The sequence below is a fragment of the Dendrobium catenatum genome, unplaced genomic scaffold (assembly GCF_001605985.2).
Source record: "Dendrobium catenatum unplaced genomic scaffold, ASM160598v2 fragScaff_scaffold_716, whole genome shotgun sequence".
Taxonomy (NCBI): domain Eukaryota; kingdom Viridiplantae; phylum Streptophyta; class Magnoliopsida; order Asparagales; family Orchidaceae; genus Dendrobium; species Dendrobium catenatum.
In genome coordinates this window covers 18319398-18337634 of record NW_021319178.1, presented here as the reverse complement: position 1 = coordinate 18337634, position 18237 = coordinate 18319398, and the positions used below count along the sequence as shown (strand labels likewise).

Sequence of the window (18237 nt, the reverse complement as noted above, 5' to 3'; positions counted from 1 at the left end):
CTAAATAAATTAAAATTTTGCGTGTGTAGTTTTCTGTGACAGTAGCATGTGTGAACGATGATGACCTAATAACGATGCTGAGGTGGCATCACCGCACATTTGAGATATAATCCTGACCCAATACTAGTGTTATTTTTTTGAATTGTTGTGCATGTAGGGGTGTTAATTATTAGCTCATTTTAAAAATCGGGTCGTGTTCCAGTCAACTTGATAACTCGAAATCGACTTGTGTTCGACTCACTTCCCCCTCCCGCATCGCACCGCAAAACTAACTCGCACCTACGTCACGCTCGCCTATCTTGCCCCCGCTCTATCCTTCGCTGCCCAATCTCCTAGCCTTGCACCCGCTCCCACACAGTCGCCTCGCCTGCTCGCAACCTCGCCTTCGCCTGCTCATGGTCACGCCCTCACTTGCTCGCTGTCGTGCCCGTGTTAGTACTCATGCTCAACCTCGCACCTGCGCTCGTGCAGTCGTGCTTGATGCTTACCTTCTTACACCCGCGAGTAGTGAGTTGAGTCGGGTCTAGGTATGAATTTCTTAACCTTTCTAATCGGGTCAGGTATGGATATGAATTTCTTACCTGTTTATCTAATTAAGTCGGGTTTGGGTTGGATCAGTTGCATGCGAGTCAATTTCGGGTTGGATTTGAACCCGATCAGAAAATCCATTTTCACACTCATATGTGCGTGTGAAAGTAAGTACCCATGACTGTCTTTCTTGGCAGGCGGAGAAATTTGCTATGCATGAAAATAAATACCCGTAATCGTCTTTCTTGACAGGAGGGAAAATTTGTTATGCATGAAAATAAGTACCCATTACCACTTTTATTTGCAGGCGGGGAATCTATTATGCATGAAAATACGTATGATGGCCTTTCTTGGTAGGGGGAAATATGTTATGCATGAAAATCTTAAGTACTCGTGATTGTCTTTCTTAGCAGGCGAGGAAAGACTATTATTTTTGATGTAGGCAGGGGGGTCAAATCAAATTGGGTCTTTTTGTGCATTGGGCTGCTTGCTACCTCATGGTTTGGGCCTTGACTGCTCTCAGGTTGGACTTTGGATTCTCTGGTTGTGAGCTGAAATTTTGAGATCTTTTTGGTTCTAGCTCATAAATGTTTGAGCTGATGTTTTAGCTCATTAATTGGAGGAATTATTGTACTTGAAAGCTCATAAACTATAGGATTTAATTAGATTCATTCCCTCCCTTGTGGCTCTTAGGTTTCTTCCCTTGGTTGCCTTTATCTCTTCCCCTCTTGTGTCTCATTGGTTTCTTCCTTGTGAGTCAATGCTATGGTTGATTGTCTTTTCGTTTCTTCTCCCTGGATGCTTTCCCGTGAATTATCTGCCTCGTTTCCTGGCTTGGCTCCTCGGGTCCCTCTCTGGCTGCTTTCCCGTGGCTTGCTGGGTGGCCTTCTTTCATATTTTTTGTGCAGTTTTTTTGTGGGCTGTTTGTGGTGTCTTTTGGCCTTCCTCTTCCCCTTAGTTGATTAGTTTTAATTGAAGTTTTAGGTGGTTGTTTGGCTTCCCTTTTGTGCCTATATATAGAGAGTTTGTGGTTGTTTTAAAAAGAGAGTTGTTGTGATGATGATTTTTGGATAAAACCTGCGGGTTTCTTTGGAATAACTTGGGAGCTATGTCCTCCACCTTCCTCTCCTCTCTATAGCTTGCGAGCTATACTTCGTCTAGTCTTTTAATCTCTTTCTTCTATCCACAAGTGACCACCCCACCTATATCCTTCTTCTCAACTGATGAAATGCAGTTTTAGGAGTTTATGTTTTGAAAGTTTGTAAGCCATTTTGTAAGTGTCTTGTAAGCATCTTTTGTTGTAAGTGCCTTTTTATGATATAAAAGGTGTCTTTTTTAGTATTTTGTGTATCTTCTAGTTTCTAGGAAGAGTATCTCTTGCTTGCAAAAATTTGGGGGCTCTTCCCAAATTTTTGCTTGCATCAATTTGGTATCAGAGCCTAGGTGTGTTTCTTTCTAGGTTGTTTCGTGTTTTTTTTTTTAGAAAAAAATGGAAAATCACAAAAAATTGAGTCCATTGTAGAAGAATGCAATCCATAAAATCTTGAAGACCCTATTCCAATGGACAGGTGGATTCCAACGGAAGGAAGTTTGACAGATCCCTTGCAGAATGAGCTATACAAACTTCAGTCGTGGTTGCATATGAGTACGTAAAATTATCTGAAGAAAGGAAGCATCTGCAAGAACAATTCAAGCAAGAGCGAGACGAGGTCTTGAAAGGTATGCCGCGAAAATTCAAGAGCTTGAGGCGACTTCTTTGCCTCCTCAGAAGAAATATGAAGACAACTCATCGAGAGATGAGCATTTTCAATCGGAGGAGAATTGATGTAGGCAGGGGGGTTAAATCAAATTGAGTCTTTTTGTGCTTTGGGCCGCTTGCTGCCTCTTGGTTTGGGCCTTGGCTGCCCTCAGGTTGGACTTTGGATTCTCTGGTTGTGAGCTGAAATTTTGAGATCTTCTTGGTTCTAGCTCATAAATGTTTGAGTTGATGATTTAGCTTGTTAATTGGAGGAATTATTGTACTTGAAAACTCATAAATTGTAGGATTAATTAGATTCATTCCCTCCCTTATGGCTCTTAGGTTCCTTCCCTTGGATGCCTTTATCTCTTCCCCTTCTTATGTCTCCTTGGTTTCTTCCTTGTGAGTCAATGTTATGGCTGGTTGTCTTTTCGTTTCTTCTCCCTGGCTGCTTTCCCGTGAATTCTCTGCCCCGTTTCCTGGCTTGGCTCCTCGGGACCCTCTTTGGCTGCATTCCCGTGGCTTGCTGGTTGGCTTTCCCGTGGCCTTCCTTCCTGTTTTTTGTGCAGTTTTTTTTTTGTGGGCTGTTTGCGGTGTCTTTTGGCCTTCCTCTTCCCCGTAGTTGATTAGTTTTAAATGAAGTTTTAGGTGGCTGTTTGGCTCCCCTTTTGTGCCTATATATAGAGAGTTTGTGGTTGTTTTAAAAGAGAGTTGTTGTGATGATAATTTTTGGATAAAACTTGCGGGTTTCTTTGAAATAGCTTGCGAGCTATGTCCTTCACCTTCCTCTCCTCTATATAGCTTGCGAGCTATACTTCGTCTAGTCTTCTAACCTCTTTCTTCTATCCGCAAGTGATCACCCCACCTATATCCTTCTTTTCAATGGATGAAATGCAGTTTTAGGAGTTTATGTTTTGAAAGTTTGTGAGTCCTTTTGTAAGCGTCTTTTGTTGTAAGTGTCTTTTTATGTTATAAAAGGTGTCTTTTTTAGGATTTTGTGTATCTTCTAGTTTCTAGGAAGAGTATCGAGCCCCCAAATTTTTGCTTGCATCAATTTTATAATCAATTATATGAAGACCCGTGACTGTCTTTCTTGGCTGGAGGGGATTAGAGACTTCAGCCGTAGTGTCGTCCGACACTGATAGTGACTATCTTTATTGGCGGGTGGGAAGGCCTAGCACATCCCAATGCAGCCCCCTACGCAGGAAGTTGCTGTGGTGTTGCCGAAATTTACATCAAAATAGGAGACTAAATTTTTGGGAAATTTAAATGTAAAATTAAATTAACAAACAAAATGAAAATGCATGAAATCCTAAGTTGCATATACTAAAAATTAAAAAAAATGAATTAAAACCAAACTTATGGTGAACTTGTTAAAAGTATGGCTGCTTGCTAACAAGCACGAATGTGAATTAAAACTTCCCCCTTTACCCCTTAACTTGTGCACACCCAAATCCCCTAGCAACACTTTCCTTGCAAAAATGAAATGCGTGGAATGAACTAAGGAGGAACTCCATATTTATAACCCAAAAAATAGCCATGTGTGAGGACCCACCTAAACAACGAATCTAGCTACAAAGGAGAAATGAAGCTTCATATTAAAATGATATTAAGATGCCATGTAGGAAGTTTCATGTAAAATAATGTCGAAGTGCCATTTAGGAAGCTTCATGTTAAATCAATATCAAAGTGCCATGTATGAAGCTTCATATTGAAATAATCTCAAAATGTCACTTCAAGGTTATAATTAAAACACGTCAATATTTCATTTCGAGACTCCTGCTTTGGATTCCTTAAGTATTTATAAACGAGTAAAATCCGAGCATAAATACACCTAAATGCGAGTAATAATTATCTTAAAAATGTGAAAAATTATTTACACTCCTACAAGAGTGCATTCGTGTTAATGGCTGCCACATAAGATTCCTCCCACATATACCCAATATTATCTTGTGTAAATATATGCAAGCATGCAAATATACAATTACATGCTCAAATGTGTATGTGAACATACATATACATCATATAGATCCGTTGTGTTGCATGATACACACATTGCAATGTGCAAATGCATTATATGCCATAGTATTACATTATACATCATAGTATTGCATTATATCAATATGCAAATATATTATATGTTGCGCAAATGCATTAAGTCACCATGCAAATATATTATGGAAATTACATATATCATGTCTATCATGCAAAATGTATCAGTCATCCCATAAATGCATTATGCAAATGCACTAAAAGCACGCATCCGCGTGAGCTCCGCCGAGCATAACATGTCTATACACATGATGTCTGATGCTGCGCAGACCAAAAAATATATATAATAATAATGAGTTTTAAATCTATAATTCTAAGAAGTGTGCAAAAGTATTATGCAAGCCCACTAATGTGTGTACATTATTTAAATTGAAACTTTAAAATACTCACATGTGCTCCGACAAGTACGTTACACCCCTAAACCTTGTCTGAGAATACTACGCGGGTCAAAAGTGGACCTAAATTCAAGTCCTATCCTCCTCTTTGAATGGATTGGAGTTGACACGACATAAATCAACGAACAAATACACTGTAGTATCAATCAGAGCATTTGATTTTATACATTCACATTAAGCCTTCAAAGCCTCTTATAAGAAAGGTTCACTCAATAAAGCACAAATTCTTTGAATTGACACTTGTTGAATTAACCAAAGTATTTGATTTTATATATTCACATTAGTCCTTCAAGGCCTCTTATAAGTAAAATTTACTTCCAAAATACAAACTCTCAGAGCTAGTGCTCAGTGAGTCTCAAAATATTTGATTTTATACGTTCACATTAGACCTTTAAGGCATTTTAGAAAGAAAAATCACATATTAAAATATAAACTCTCGGTCCTGCAACTTATATGAATATCCTAAAAATTAGTTATCGAACTCGATCCTCTATTGGCAAGCAAACAGAGTCGACAAGGTTTGTTGTTAGAAAATTACCCATAAATCTCGATGATGGCCCTGTTGATAGAAAATCTCAACAGGAGGAAACATTGCCTTTCAAAATACTTATGAACCCTAATGGAAATACAAATACTTAAAGTGAATTTAAGGTCATCTCAATGATAGGCATGTTGAAAGCTAATCTCAATCAGAAATGATCCTACCTTTTAAATGCCCCCAATTCCCAAAATTAATCACTTAAGGGCTCAAATTTCAATAAAATTCTAGAAATGATATTCATCCAATTTTTAATAGTTAAAGATGAAATTAATTGCCTACATACTTAAAGCAAAAATCCATCAATCATCTACAACAGTTTGTCAATGTGAATAAATTTAAAATTTTACTTCAGCTCACAGAGAGCGCATGTCCAGTCGAGAATATCGCTAAGATTCCTTCTCAAATCCTCTTTTGGCAGTAAGAATTTGGCATATGTCCTCTAATCGGTGGTTGCGTGGTCAAATGACACCACAGGTAACTGGGGCCCTCTGATCGGCTGGTTTTGCCACCAAATAGTGCCACTAAGTTATGGTTACGGTCAGAGTATGTATGTTCCCTAATGGCTCTAAATAATTGAGTAATGAATTAATAGGGTATAATCGATAAGGCATAAAGCCCTTTGTTAGTTAAGGTGGACTCAAATTTGTCTCATTAGACAAACATTCATTCCAAGTCTACAAGGTACTCTTAGACTTTACTACCTATGACTGTCGACAAGATCCTTCGGTTAGGTTGAGTCGACTACCTTTTCTGATTAAGTAGACTATGTACCATGATAGCGTGGGATGACATAACCATGTGATCTTTCATCATTTTTCCATCACCTGCTTTAAGTGTACGGTGATAAATTTCGAATCTAAAAAAAATCTCAAATCCAATTTTAAAACCCTAAAGGTGTTGTTGCTATACACTGGGTATTCAATGCTTATCTAACGACTAGCCTTAATCGAAAGTATTCTCTTGTTATTGGCAGAAGTAATTAACTATAGGGGCTTGTGTCTATAGGAAGTCGGAAGTTGGACCTCGGATTATAAAGTCCTCACAAAATGAGGGTGAAATCTCTGGGTAGTGTCTTATCTAAGATTCATAAATTCTTTTAAAAATTTATCCCATAACATAAACTCGATAAAACGCTTCTCATCGACAAAGAGGGCGCAGGGAGGCTGGGGCACAATTTTTCAAAGCCCACAAGAATTAGTGAACTTACTAAAAATGAAAGGTAATTCAAAATATTATTTAAAAAAAAAACTATTTTGGGGTGTGTACGGGTTGGGGTTCATTCATATGGAGTGTGATTTTTCACGATCTAGGGTTTTCTTGTGCCACTACATGAGGTTCTCATTGGTTCATGGTTTGAGAGGTGAATGTACACTATCCTATCCTTTTGTTGTAGAGTGGTTATTTTCAGGATTAAAACTTGTGACATCTATGTCACAATGGAGGCAACCTAAGTATTATCCCACTTAGCCTTTTTATAAAGGCTCTTTGTGATAAAAGTGCCGTTGGAAGTCACTGAAGAATAATACAAACAATACATACATAGCTTGCACATATATATGTAGGTGTTTGATACATTTATGTGGGGTATGATCCACTCATAGAAGTATGTTAGTTTTATAGAGTATGAAGTGGAAAGATAAGATATAGAGAAGGATATTTAAGAAGACGTTGTTGCTCTATGCTAGTAATTTTACTGCTTTTGCCAAACGTCACCATCTTTCATTCATGAAAGCTGCCTTCAAGGTAGTCAGAAAGCAAGCTGAGAGCCAGAATAACTGATAAGATTATCTATCAGGAATTCGGTTTGGGGAAATTATATGATTGATAATTGAAAATGACAATTCAGTCAATGTATGTCTTCTTCGATTTGTGCTATTTTGAGGCAAGGACCAGAAATAAGGGCAAAAAGTTATCCTGCACTGTTGTGATTTTTCTGACGTCTTGTCCTAGTTTTAGATTCATAACATGAAGAAGCTTAAAATATTTCCATGGAAGAAATTTCAGTCTTACAGATTACTTCTGTGCTTCTTTGGATTAAAAAACTATGTATTTTACCTATTTTAAGTATTGGTAAATAATATATTCTATCTTTGAGAAAGTGCAATTATATTCATATTTTTGTTATCTCTAACCTTTTGTACAGGTTCTTAGAAAAGCTGATATGATCCGCAAAAATGCTGTGGAGAGCATATTGGCAGAACGTGATATCTTAATCACAGTTCGAAATCCTTTCGTGGTGAGTCCATCTAGTGATTGGCTGATGTTTTACTTTCATTTTATTTTTCTTTTAATTTGATGCTGATTGATTTTCTTACTTAAAAACCTGTTAGGTGCGGTTCTTTTATTCTTTTACATCGCGGGAGAATTTATATCTTGTGATGGAGTACTTGAATGGAGGGGATCTATATTCTTTGCTTAGAAATTTAGGTTGCTTGGATGAGGAGATTACGCGGATATATATAGCAGAAGTTGTAAGATCTCATTTGCCTTTGTTCTTTATTCTAGTTTTTTTTTATGTAGTCTTTTAACACTTTAGTGCCTGTGATTTTAAGGTTCTTGCTTTGGAATATTTACACTCGCTAAGAGTGGTGCATCGAGATCTAAAGCCAGATAATTTGCTGATTGCACATGATGGTCATATCAAGGTAATATACATGTTTATATGGTTGTGGAAGTGTTACATTCTCAACTCTTAGGCTCTTTGAAAGTTACTAACCCCTCATGGTATAAAAATAATAATCATCTATGCATATTTAGTTGAGATATTTTGTTTAGCTTGCCTCCTGCTTCTCAAAATTTACTATGCTTTTGATACATTGGGGAGATGTGATACCAGATAAGTTTGTATAGATCATAATTAATCATAATGACAATCTTTGATAATACTAAGGATATAAGAGCTATTAGGCACGTTGCTAAAGCTAATTTTTGCAGACGTATTTGATATAATTCTATTGGAGGATGTATAATTCATAAGATGAATGAGAATGCAGAGCTGTGTAAGTAAAATATAGTTAGATTTACATACATTACACTTAAAACTATCTTTTTATATATTTAACATCAAAAACTTTCTACTTACATAATACTCAATTCTTTAAATAACATAAAAATATCACCTCCACATTAACTTTCCATCACAAGGATCTCGTTTTCTCCGTTACATGTCATAGGTCCCGTTAATGCTCTTCCCCGGTGAGATCCCATTGTGACTTATTCACATATTCTTCTTTATCATCGGGATTTCAGACATCGCAGTCTTGTTGATGCTCTTCCCTCTGAGAAATCCATCGTGACATCCTCGCCTTTTCTTCATTGTCAAAGTTTTCTAGATTTTCAGCTGGAGTAACTCTAAAGAGCCAATGGAATGATAGTCAACTAAATAGGAAATTTTAAGTGTTAGATATGTAAATAGGATAGTTTTAGTGTCATGTATGTAAATCTACCGAAAAGATATTGATGTTTATCTTCACCTCATCCAAATTGACTGTGTGACAGCAGCTTTCTAAAGAAACTCAGTCCAACTCTGTGTTCTACTTATCGGATAATTATTAGTAATGATTTCTTGGCAAACTAGTGCTAATGCTTGTAGCTCAAATCTCAAACATGTTAACATGTTTGCTTTCTATATTCTAAATACTCTCTTTTGGGTACTTTTCTTGTGAATCAAACACGCATGCAGACAAATAGATTTATGCAGTGCATGGCTGCGTAATATATGCTTTTTCTACTAATGCCTTTGTGAATTTTTTGTTTAAGTTTAAAAAACAGTTTAAGTTTTTTTGGATCAATTTTTTTGCAGGTCTCTTGGCCCCTTTTTATTAATATTTCCCATTAGTTTATCAAATTATTAATTAGATTTTTACAGGTTATACATTGAAGTTAAAACATTTCCTTTTTGAAATCTCTTCATAGGTTTTCTGTGTTTAATTGTTTCGTGTAGGTGCTTTACCCTTATCTAGATTTCCTCAATATTTCTCTTCTTTCCTGAAAGAATGTGGGGGCCAACCAACCCTCCTTAACATCAATCTCTCTTTCTCTCTGATTGTTTACTTGAGAATAATAGCTCTAACATCCTTCTGTCTTTATTTTTTGTCTCTGGAGATTGTTAAAGGTGAGAGGCCGAACCAATAAAAAAGGGATGATGGGCATTGGGGCCTTCTAACCGTCATCCTTTTTTCCTTGAGTGAGGTTAGAGGACCAATATAAGCATCTGCATTAAGTTATTCATAAAAGAAACTGATCCACAACATTCTTGCATGAATATTTTTTTTTTTACCTAAAATTAAAGAACCATAATGAAACTTGTTCAAATTTTGATGAGTGGTGAACCAATCTCTTCTTGATGCAAATCTAGGAGCCTAGCTGCAATTAATCCTTTTGAAAAGATAAGAAAATTGTGAGCTCCACATTGTGCTCTTGAACATGCTTATTTTTCCATGACAGTTAACAGATTTTGGACTATCCAAGGTTGGTCTCATCAACAGTACGGATGATTTATCAGGACCAGCTGTTAGCGGAACATCACTGCTTGGAGAAGATGAGGTCCAAATATCCCCATTTGAGAATTTGGATCAGCGGGAAAGGCGGAAGAAACGTTCTGCTGTCGGTACACCTGATTATCTGGCTCCAGAGATCCTTTTGGGGACAGGACATGGTCAGTATAAAAATAATTGGTAGATGGTAGCTATTGGTTCGTTTTTTTTTTTTTATATTTTCTGCTATTACTTCTTGAAGGAATTTCATGGCTTACTAACCTTTTTAATACTATTTTGAAGACTAAAAAGATGCCAGATGAGTGGAGAATGAGTGTGTTAATTCCTATTTTTAAGAATAAAGGTGATGCACAAGATTGTGCGAATTATAGAGGTATTAAGTTAATGTGTCATACTTTAAAACTATGGGAGCGAGTTATGGAGCATAGGTTGCGGCGTGATACTAATGTTTCTCAAAATCAATTTGGATTCATGCCGGATAGGTCGACTATGGAAGCCATACATTTATTAAGAGGTTTGATGGAGAAATATAGAGAAAATAAGGATGATCTACATATGATATTTATTGATTTAGAAAAAGCATATGATAAAGTTTCAAGAGAAGTGCTATGGAGAGTTCTTGAAAAGAAAGGAGTCAATAATGCTTATATTCAAATCATTAAAGATATGTATGCAGGAGCTATTACTTGTGTTCAAACACAAGGTGGATTGACCATGTATTTCCCTATTTCGGTTGGGTTACATCAAGGATCAGCCTTAAGCCCATATCTTTTTGCTTTAGTCTTAGATGTTCTCACTAGACATTTGCAAGAGGATGTACCTTGGTGTATGATTTTTGCTGATGATATTCTTCTTGTTGATAAGACTAGAGAGGGAGTTAAAGGTAAACTTGAATTATGGAGGTCAACCTTAGAGTCTAAAGGTTTTCGCTTGAGTAGATCTAAAACGGAATATATGGAGTGTAATTTTAGCAGTAATAGACCTAGTGAGGGGATTGTGACTTTGGACGATCAAGTCATTAATAAGAGTACACATTTTAGATATCTTGGATCTATTGTTCAGAGTGATGGTGAAATAGATGGGGATATTATCAGCAAAATTCAAGTTGGATGGTTGAAGTGGAGGAATGCATCGGGCTTGTTATGTGATAGAAATGTACCCCTCAAACTTAAGGGAAAATTCTATAAGATGGTAGTGAGGCCTGCAATGCTTTATGGTGCCGTGTTGTTGTTGTTGTTGTTGTCTGCTATTACTTCTTGACCTACTATTACCGTGATTTACTGTTTTCAGGTGCTACAGCTGATTGGTGGTCTGTTGGTGTTATTCTCTTTGAGCTCCTTGTTGGAATTCCACCATTTAATGCAGAGCATCCTCAGGTCCTAATCATTTTGTATGAAGCATGTTACCTATAATAATTTTGTTCATTCCAAGTAATTGATGTTTATAATAACACACTTCAAATGCCAATTCTGTTCTGAAAATCCCTCGGATATATACACAGACATGCGGGCTTGCATAAGTGCACAAGTGCTTATGCATGCGGGCAGTGCATGTGCATCTGTCTAAGGGAAATTTACATACATATCACTTTATTTCATGTTATCTACATATCTAACACCTAAAATATTAATATTACATGCCTACCATCAATATGCAACTTTAATATCAGATATATCACTCATATAATTCATTTCTACCATTCATATCATCCTATAAACTTTAATATTTCATTCCATGCCCCTAAATTTGTTCTATGGGTGGTAGGCATGTAATATTAATTTTTTGGGTGTTAGATGTGTAAATAGCATGAAATAAAGTTGTATGTATGTAAATCTCCCATTTTAAAATCAGAGAAATAATTTAGTACTTTTTTGTGTTAGCCTTTTCAGTTGCCAGGCACTATTTGAAAAAAAAAAAAGTTATTTTTCAATTTTACCTTTTTAAATATTAGATATTATGCATGATTAGAGCTAAGAGCTGACCTAAATCCACCTTATGAAATCTAGGTCAATTATTGGTATCCAATCTTTTTATATGTATTCTTTTATCTTTACTTTTTTTTTTTTAGTTGTGTATGCTTATCCTAACTTGAAGTCACGTCATTCCCTTTACCTAACCGTACTATGTCCAATAACCTATGACTATACCCAAGGACTGGATTCAAGCTGTTAACATTTTGAACAGTCCCACCCAGTTTATTGAATCCTACTGACATTGATGCCGCTCCTGATTCCAAAATTTTGAATAAGAAATTGGGGTATTTTCTTGTATCTATTGGAAGTATACAGACCTGATTCTCCTTTTACCCTTAGTTCAATCCGTTCATTTTCACCATGTGTTTGGACTTAGCAAACATCTGCAATGTGAGGAAAACATACCATTCAGTGACTTTGTGCTCTCCGTAGTATAGATTTGCACTTAAATATCATTGCACAACATATAAAGTTGTTATCAGTTGTCTCTAATTATATTGTTGCAATTTTTTAGTTTTGTCCCTTGTCTTGCATTGTTATATTTTCGTAATTTTAGACTAAAACTAATCTTCTAGTTTAACCTTCATTTGAGTAGCACAATAAGTGTTGCAATAGCTATGCATACATACTTAAATTTTTCAGTGGTGCATTTGAGAAGAAAGTTCTAAAATGATATTCAACCTTTGTCGATGTCTTGCCATGCCATCTAACTTCACATCTATATCATAAGCACTTAACGTGCACAAATACTTGAAAAGGAAGTTTGGGGTGTTATCTTGTAAATCATTTATGTATTACATATCTTTCATGTAGTTTTTACATTTTTTAATATTTATACGTATTACTACACTTTTGTGGTATTATCAACAACACTATAAGCAAATAGTTTATTATTGTTCCCTGCATAATTTTTTTTTCTTTGTTATTGTAGATGATTTTTGATAATATTCTAAATCGTAAAATACCTTGGCCCCAAGTGCCTGAAGAGATGAGCGCAGAAGCTCAAGATCTTATTGATAAGTAAGTAGCAGGCAATAATCTTTTATATTCTTGTCATGCGCATCATTTCTTTACCTCTTTTGGTGATAGTATCTTGTCCGTTTATGTTTGCGTTGAAAGATAAATATGTTCCAGAATGTAACATGTTGGTTGCTTCATTGTTGAATTGCCTTCTTCTATGCTGAAAAATATTTGAACTTGTGTTTTGCACCTGAACGCGGTAACAACAGGATAAAAACCACAATTCTTTGTCAGGATATGCTTAATTATGCAGTGGGCATACGACTGATCATTATGGGGGTTTGGCTCATTCAATTTTGACTAGTTCTGCATCAACGATTGTCTCTTTTAATTCTAAATTAAGAATAATTTTTCCAAATCTGATTTTTACATCTGTAATATTGAATTAATTTATCCATTTATTTTAAATTTTCATTTACATAAATTTAATATTTTTCTTGTCCAATTTGATCGTGGTTATGAAGCCGTGAAGCTTTAATTCTTTTTAGATTTCCATATATGTTGAACCCAAACTCAAGCATCCATGGATTTGAAGACATAAAAAGAGATCTAATTTTCAACGAGAAAAAACCATTTTACCATAAAAAATTAACCTTCAAAATGCAATCTAAATAAAAAAGTAATAGTGATTCGGGACTCTTTTTATTTGGTGCATGAAGCTGGTTTGGTAGTAAGCTCTTGCACTATGTTAATAGGATTTCTATTCAATCAACACTCGGGCACAAATGAAAAAAAAACCTACTCATATAATTATTATTGATGAACTTACTTTACATGACTCAAATTCCCATAATTTTATAATCATATGGTTCTAAAGCATATAATTGAATAGTACGATCTAATCGAAAATCTCATCATCATCTGGGTGAAACAGCACATCATAAAGCTTAAATAAACCACATAAATCATCTGCAAGGATGCTCAACAAAGCTATAATGCAAGAATTGCAAGCCATGAATGGGTTAAATAAAAAGTTATTGAAGTGCAATGAACCCAAAGCGTTTGGACCCAAATCATCTTCCAAAAGCCAATAAGTGGTATGAATCAATAGAAGACTAGTGGATGGACCAATTAGAGAACAAACTCACGAACTGAACTAGAAAAAGAATGCAACCTGTTCTATATAGGAATCTTATAGGCATGATTACACCAAATAACTGAATATTGAATTATAAAATCACAAAACAAAATCAAACTTTTATATTGTCAAGTTACTTGTCTCAGCAAACATATTTTGTATTTTTCAGCTTATATTTTTGACTAGTACAAACTTTGAAATTGCGTTAAATTCCTTTCAATAATTCGTCGCATTCTAAAGCGTGAAAGGTAAGAGTGGGCATGGCCTTTGGCATTACGAGCTTCTTGAGCAGTCAATGTAAAACAATCAAAAAGATCTCTCCATAATCTTGAAGAGGAAGAGAAGGCATGGAACTTCTTTTACCCATCCAACTGTTCCCTCTCCATAGGGGAAACCACAAAGACTTAGTAAATGACCAATATCCTAGAACTAAAAGGAGATAAATAAGAAGAAAAATGAACTATGAGGAAAAGGGGTTTTCCTTGTCTTCAGAGAAAAACCACATGGGAGAAATAAAGGGAGATAGCCCAACATCATACTAGCTCAACTTTTTGTGGGATACAATGTCTCAATTCATTCGATTGGGCTTCCTTACACATCTTTTCACCAGGAGTTCCTATAATGATGGTTCTTTTATGATTTTCTCAATAGTTTTGGTATGGATATTTTCTTGGATTACGATCTTATTATTTCTCCCCTTGCGGCTTCTTTGGTGGTGCCATCCTATCCTATTTGGTATTTTATGGTATTTCTATAATTATGTATTATGAGATCTGTAGAAGAGCAATTCTTCAATGTGAGTGAAATCTGGTTTTTTGGTATGAGCATAGCATTGTTCTTAATTTTAAAATTCTAGTCCTTGATCAGGTGTGAAACTTGAAGTATATCGATAGAGCCAATATCCTTGTTCAAGCATTAGGATTTAGTTATTTCTTTTTCATCTCTTTATGCTCTTTTTCTTTCCTTCTCTTCTTTATTCTATTGGTTGACGGTGATTAAATATTATGAAATTTCCTGCAATCTAATTTCTTTTACATGCATGAAATTTTAATTGAATGTGTGGCTTTCATGATATTTTATTTCTTATTGTCAATTTCTATTAGAAAGCAAAAAAATCTTTTAGTTTGAATTATATTTTAAACATTCTCAATTTTAATCAGAAGTAATAAATAGTTGTTTGTTGCATCAACTATTCGCAGTTAAAATTGCATTCTATGCTAGACATGAATTAAAATTTCTAGATCAAAGAACATCCTGGATCATGTGTACACAGTTGAAAAGAGTTAATGATTAAACATGCATAGCATTAAAAATCTTCCCGCATTTTAACAAATTTTCAGGCATCTGAAATCAAACCTAACCATATGAAACCTACATGTTAACGCAACTCGACATATATGTCCTAACATAAATAGAATGATATTGATTAGCGTGTTAGTAGAAATATTTGTTGACATTTGTTTGATTCTCTGTATGCTACATTTTAATTCAGTCACTACATCTTTTGATTACCTAAATTACAGAGGAAATAAATCCGTGTGGCTGTGTGGCACTTACAAAAGGAAATCCAGTTCTACATGCGGTTATGGAATCCTCAGTGCTATGGTTTCTTTTGGAATTTCAATATATAGAAATTCAAATGGTTCGGCAGGCCTAATCTAGCTGGCCAGTCAACTAGCTTATTTCTTACTTTGTCACATTCTAACTCATTCTCTTCTTTTCATCACGTCCTTCAAGCTCTCTGATTGTTAAAAAAGAGAAAAAAAAAATCATTCTGTTCTTTTGAATTACAGTTTCCATAGTATTGAAGAAGTGCATGTGTCTGTCTGTTTTCTTCTTTGTCATAATATTTATAAGAAATACTCATACTTGAAGTCGTACTACCTTTCAGACCGCAATTTTGTGTACTGTGTCTGTTTTCTTGTTTAATCCGACATGCATCGGTTTATCTATTTCTCTGATTCTATTTTATGCTTTAAGTTGGTTGTAGGAGATATTTGAAACAGTAAAGCTTAATCAGCAAGAGTTGCCTAGCTGTTTATGTCTCTTGGCATTATTTGATGCCTTTTCTGCCTCTTAAACTGGAACTTTTTCATAGCTTTTTAAACAATTGAAGAAAAACTAAGTGACCAAAATTTGTGACTTAGGTATTTCAATGTTTTGGATTTGTCTAACCTTGTCTATACTTCCATGTTTGTAATAGATTATTAACCGAGGATCCTAATCAAAGACTTGGAGCAAAAGGTGCTTCAGAAGTAAGTTTTAAGCGGGATAATTGTTACCCAAGTTCTTTTATAGCCTTGAACTGATTGATTTTTAAATCACATGAACAATAATTTTCAGGTTAAGCAGCATGCCTTTTTTAAAAACATTAACTGGGATACACTTGCCAGGCAGAAGGTGACCCCATGTTTTTTAACGCTTAGATCACGTTTTCCTTATTTTGGCTCATTTGGATAGCAATTCTTCTACTTCTTTCCCTTTGCAGGCTGCATTTGTTCCCTCATCAGATAGCGCAACAGATACTAGCTATTTCACGAGCCGCTTGTCATGGAATCCATCAGATGTACATGTTTATGAGGCCAGCGACTTTGAAGATTCCTCTGACAATGGCAGCGGAAGTGATGCCAGTAGCTGCATAAGCAATCATCAAGATGAGCAGGTAAGGATGAGATATGGTCTTTAATAATTTTATTATTTAGTTAAGTTATTCTATATAAAATCATTGTTTTGATAATAAAACTGATGATGGAGAAAACATTTTAAAACTTTTCATGCTTGCAAATGAATTTTATTAACTAGAGCATTAACTCTAGTTTTGTGCCCAATAGAATCTTCCCTTTTCAGAGCACGGTGGAAAAAACTAATTTAATTATGGCTGGCAGGGGGATAAGTATGCTGGGGTTGAGTTCGGTAATGAAGCATCTGTGAATTACTCGTTCAGTAATTTCTCTTTCAAGGCAAGTTGAAAATCATTCAAAAAAGTTGCACTTTCCTTTTCAATCTCTATTTTCTTCAAAAGTTCAGGTTTCTTAGTAATGTTATTGAACTTGTTCCACTAATAAAAATTTTCTGTGCTAGTGAAAGGGGCAAAGAAAAGTAAGGGCCACTTCTCAAAAACTTTCAGTAAAATGACAGAAGACTTGCTTGTTTTAATAACTTGAATGTTTTAAACAATGCCCTTTGAATTGATTGAAATAATAGCATCAGAATTTCTTGTTGGAAATCTCATCAAGATGGGTTGCATGGCTCTTAAATTTATCCTGAGATTAGTGCTACATATGAAATTTAAGGACTGCACTAATCTCAGCAGAAATTCAAGGGTGATTTCCACCAAGTTATCCTGACACAAAATTATAAGTCACCATTTTTTACTCTAAAAATGGTGAATTTTCATCATCTTTCTGTGCAAAGTTTGATTCACATTCCTTTTAAAAATTATTGTGACTAGCACATGCATATGATTTGTGAGTCATCGATTGCATTGGATTGTTCTTGAGAAGATGAACAAATCCAAACTAAGATTAAACCTAATCATCAATGGCATTGGATTGATTTCTGTTGATGGTCAAGTACAGTATACACTCCAAGTTTATTTTGGGTAAAGTACAAGTATACACTTAATTTGTTAATTTGTCAACTCCATTATGTTATTGGTGCCTTGAGCTTCAAGATCATATTTTTCGCCTGCTGATCAGAGGCTTTGCCACCATCAATCTTCACTGACTGTTAGTTGGCTGTCTGGCCTTGTCATGGCATAGGGAATTGGTCGTGTCGGTTCATGGACGGGATTGTCTAGCCTTCTTTTGATCAGTGAGGGTGCAATCTGATTTATTTTTTATAAGAATGAAGAATATTTCAGTATAACTTTGAATAAGAACTGGATTACCTCTATCAGAATCTATAAATAAACTTAAATTCTAATTTTTTTAATATTTTGAACTCTAAGCGCTCCTAAGTTCTTTAAAAGTCTGAATTTTGGCTGCTTCTGGATCTATCAAAACGACGGCTCCATTTTCCCAAATTCATTAGGCATAACTATCACCCTTCTATTATGCCCATCAGCCCAGAACACTAGACATACACCAATCAACATCATGTAACGGTACATTTGACCGATGAAAATCAATGTTCATCTCAACGTCTTATGTCACACTTTCTCAACACCAGATGTCTGCCAAACATTATCACACGACTTCACAATCAACCAACATTTGTTCAAGTCTTAACAATGTCGCTCTACACTGGCTATCTCCAGTCAATGTCAGTGGCTTTCAACACTCTCTATGACCACCTCCAGATGGCAAGATACTCATTTTGGGTGAACCTTTGCATTTTTAATCTCAAACTAGTGGATTTATTTCAAGTGACTATCCCTGCATTTTTTCCTCAGTTGAATTTTTCATTTAAATGTTT

General features: G+C 35.3%; 1 protein-coding gene across 4 annotated transcripts in view; it reads left to right on the top strand.

Moving 5' to 3' along the window:
- Window positions 1–18237, top strand: part of LOC110106993 (probable serine/threonine protein kinase IREH1) — a 43804-nt gene that overhangs the window by 22134 nt on the left and 3433 nt on the right. For all 4 annotated transcript variants that reach the window (XM_028696145.1, XM_028696144.1, XM_028696146.1 and 1 more), the window contains exons 7-16: window positions 7398–7490; window positions 7585–7725; window positions 7807–7899; window positions 9701–9911; window positions 11041–11126; window positions 12655–12743; window positions 16025–16076; window positions 16165–16221; window positions 16310–16483; window positions 16707–16781. In XM_028696145.1, the coding sequence (XP_028551978.1) occupies window positions 7398–7490; window positions 7585–7725; window positions 7807–7899; window positions 9701–9911; window positions 11041–11126; window positions 12655–12743; window positions 16025–16076; window positions 16165–16221; window positions 16310–16483; window positions 16707–16781 (1071 nt within the window). The remainder of the gene's footprint in view (window positions 1–7397; window positions 7491–7584; window positions 7726–7806; window positions 7900–9700; window positions 9912–11040; window positions 11127–12654; window positions 12744–16024; window positions 16077–16164; window positions 16222–16309; window positions 16484–16706; window positions 16782–18237) is intronic.